This window comes from Malurus melanocephalus, unplaced genomic scaffold, assembly GCF_030028575.1.
Source record: "Malurus melanocephalus ecotype Western Australia unplaced genomic scaffold, MMel_1.1 scaffold_1384, whole genome shotgun sequence".
Classification (NCBI taxonomy): domain Eukaryota; kingdom Metazoa; phylum Chordata; class Aves; order Passeriformes; family Maluridae; genus Malurus; species Malurus melanocephalus.
The window spans coordinates 24,579-25,706 of record NW_026624616.1 but is presented as its reverse complement, the minus strand read 5'-3'; the positions used below and the strand labels follow the sequence as shown (position 1 = coordinate 25,706).

Genomic DNA, 1,128 nt, shown 5'->3' with positions numbered 1-1,128 from the left:
AGGAATTCCCACCCCAATTCCCAGTGCAGAAACCATCCTGGGAGGAATTTCACCCCAATTCCCAGCAGGGAAATGATTTTGGGAGGAATTCCCACCCCAATCCTAAGTAGGGAAATGATTTTGGGAAGAATTCCCAAAGCTGCTCTGAGCAGGAAAACAATCCTGGGAGGAATTCTCACCCCAATTCCCAGCAGGAAAATGATTTTGGGAGGAATTCCCACCCCAATTCCCGGCAGAGAAACCACCCTGGGACGAATTCCCACCCCGATTTCCAGCAGAGAAACGATTTTGGGAGGAATTTCACCCCAATTCCCAGTACAGAAACCACCCTGGGAGGAATTCCCACCCCAATTCCCAGCAGGGAAACGATCCCGGCAGAAATTCCCCAATTCCCAGCAGGGAAATGATTTTGGGAGGAATTCCCACCCCAATTCCGGGCACAGAAACCATCCTGGGAGAAATTCCCACCCCAATTCCCAGCAAGGAAACCATCCTGGCAGGAATTCCCCAATTCCCAGCAAAGAAATTATTTTGGGAGAAGTTCCCACCCCAATTCCTGGCAGAGAAATGATTTTGGGAGGAATTCCCACCCCAATATCCATCAGGAAAACGATCCTGTCAGAAATTCCCAATTCCCATCAGGATTTTCCCTTTCCCCCCGACTCACCAACCATGTGTTTGCGCACGTGGGCCATGGTGTAGAACTTTTTCTCGCAGATCTCGCAGGAGAATTTCTTCTCGGCGTAGCCGTGCACGATCTTGATGTGCTCGTGGAGGGACCAGAGCTTCTTGAAGGATTTATTGCAGGAAACGCACTGGGAATGGGACAGGGAGAGGGAATTGTCCTTAGGGGAAAAGCTGAACCAAAATAGGGAATAAATGGGGAAAAAACTGCCCCCAGATGGGGAAAAACTGACCTAAAAAAGGGCAAAAATGGGGAAAAACTGCACTAAAAGAGGGCACAGATGGGGAGAAACTGTACTAAAAAGGGACACAAATGGGGAAAAAACTGCCCTAAAAATGCCACAAATGGGGAAAAACTGCTCCCAACTGGGAGAAAAGATGCCCTGAAAAAGGCACCAAAGAGGGARAAAGCTGCCCTAAAAAAGGGGCTCGGGAGTGGCCGGG

The 1,128-nt window shown here is 49.4% G+C and overlaps 1 protein-coding gene across 2 annotated transcripts in view; it reads right to left on the bottom strand.

Moving 5' to 3' along the window:
• Nucleotides 1–618: 618 nt before the first annotated feature.
• LOC130586893 (zinc finger protein 652-like) overlaps nucleotides 619–1,128 on the bottom strand; it is an 8,179-nt gene continuing 7,669 nt past the window's right edge. For both annotated transcript variants that reach the window (XM_057387811.1, XM_057387812.1), the window contains exon 3: nucleotides 619–815. In XM_057387811.1, the coding sequence (XP_057243794.1) occupies nucleotides 639–815 (177 nt within the window). In that variant the 3' untranslated portion in view covers nucleotides 619–638. The remainder of the gene's footprint in view (nucleotides 816–1,128) is intronic.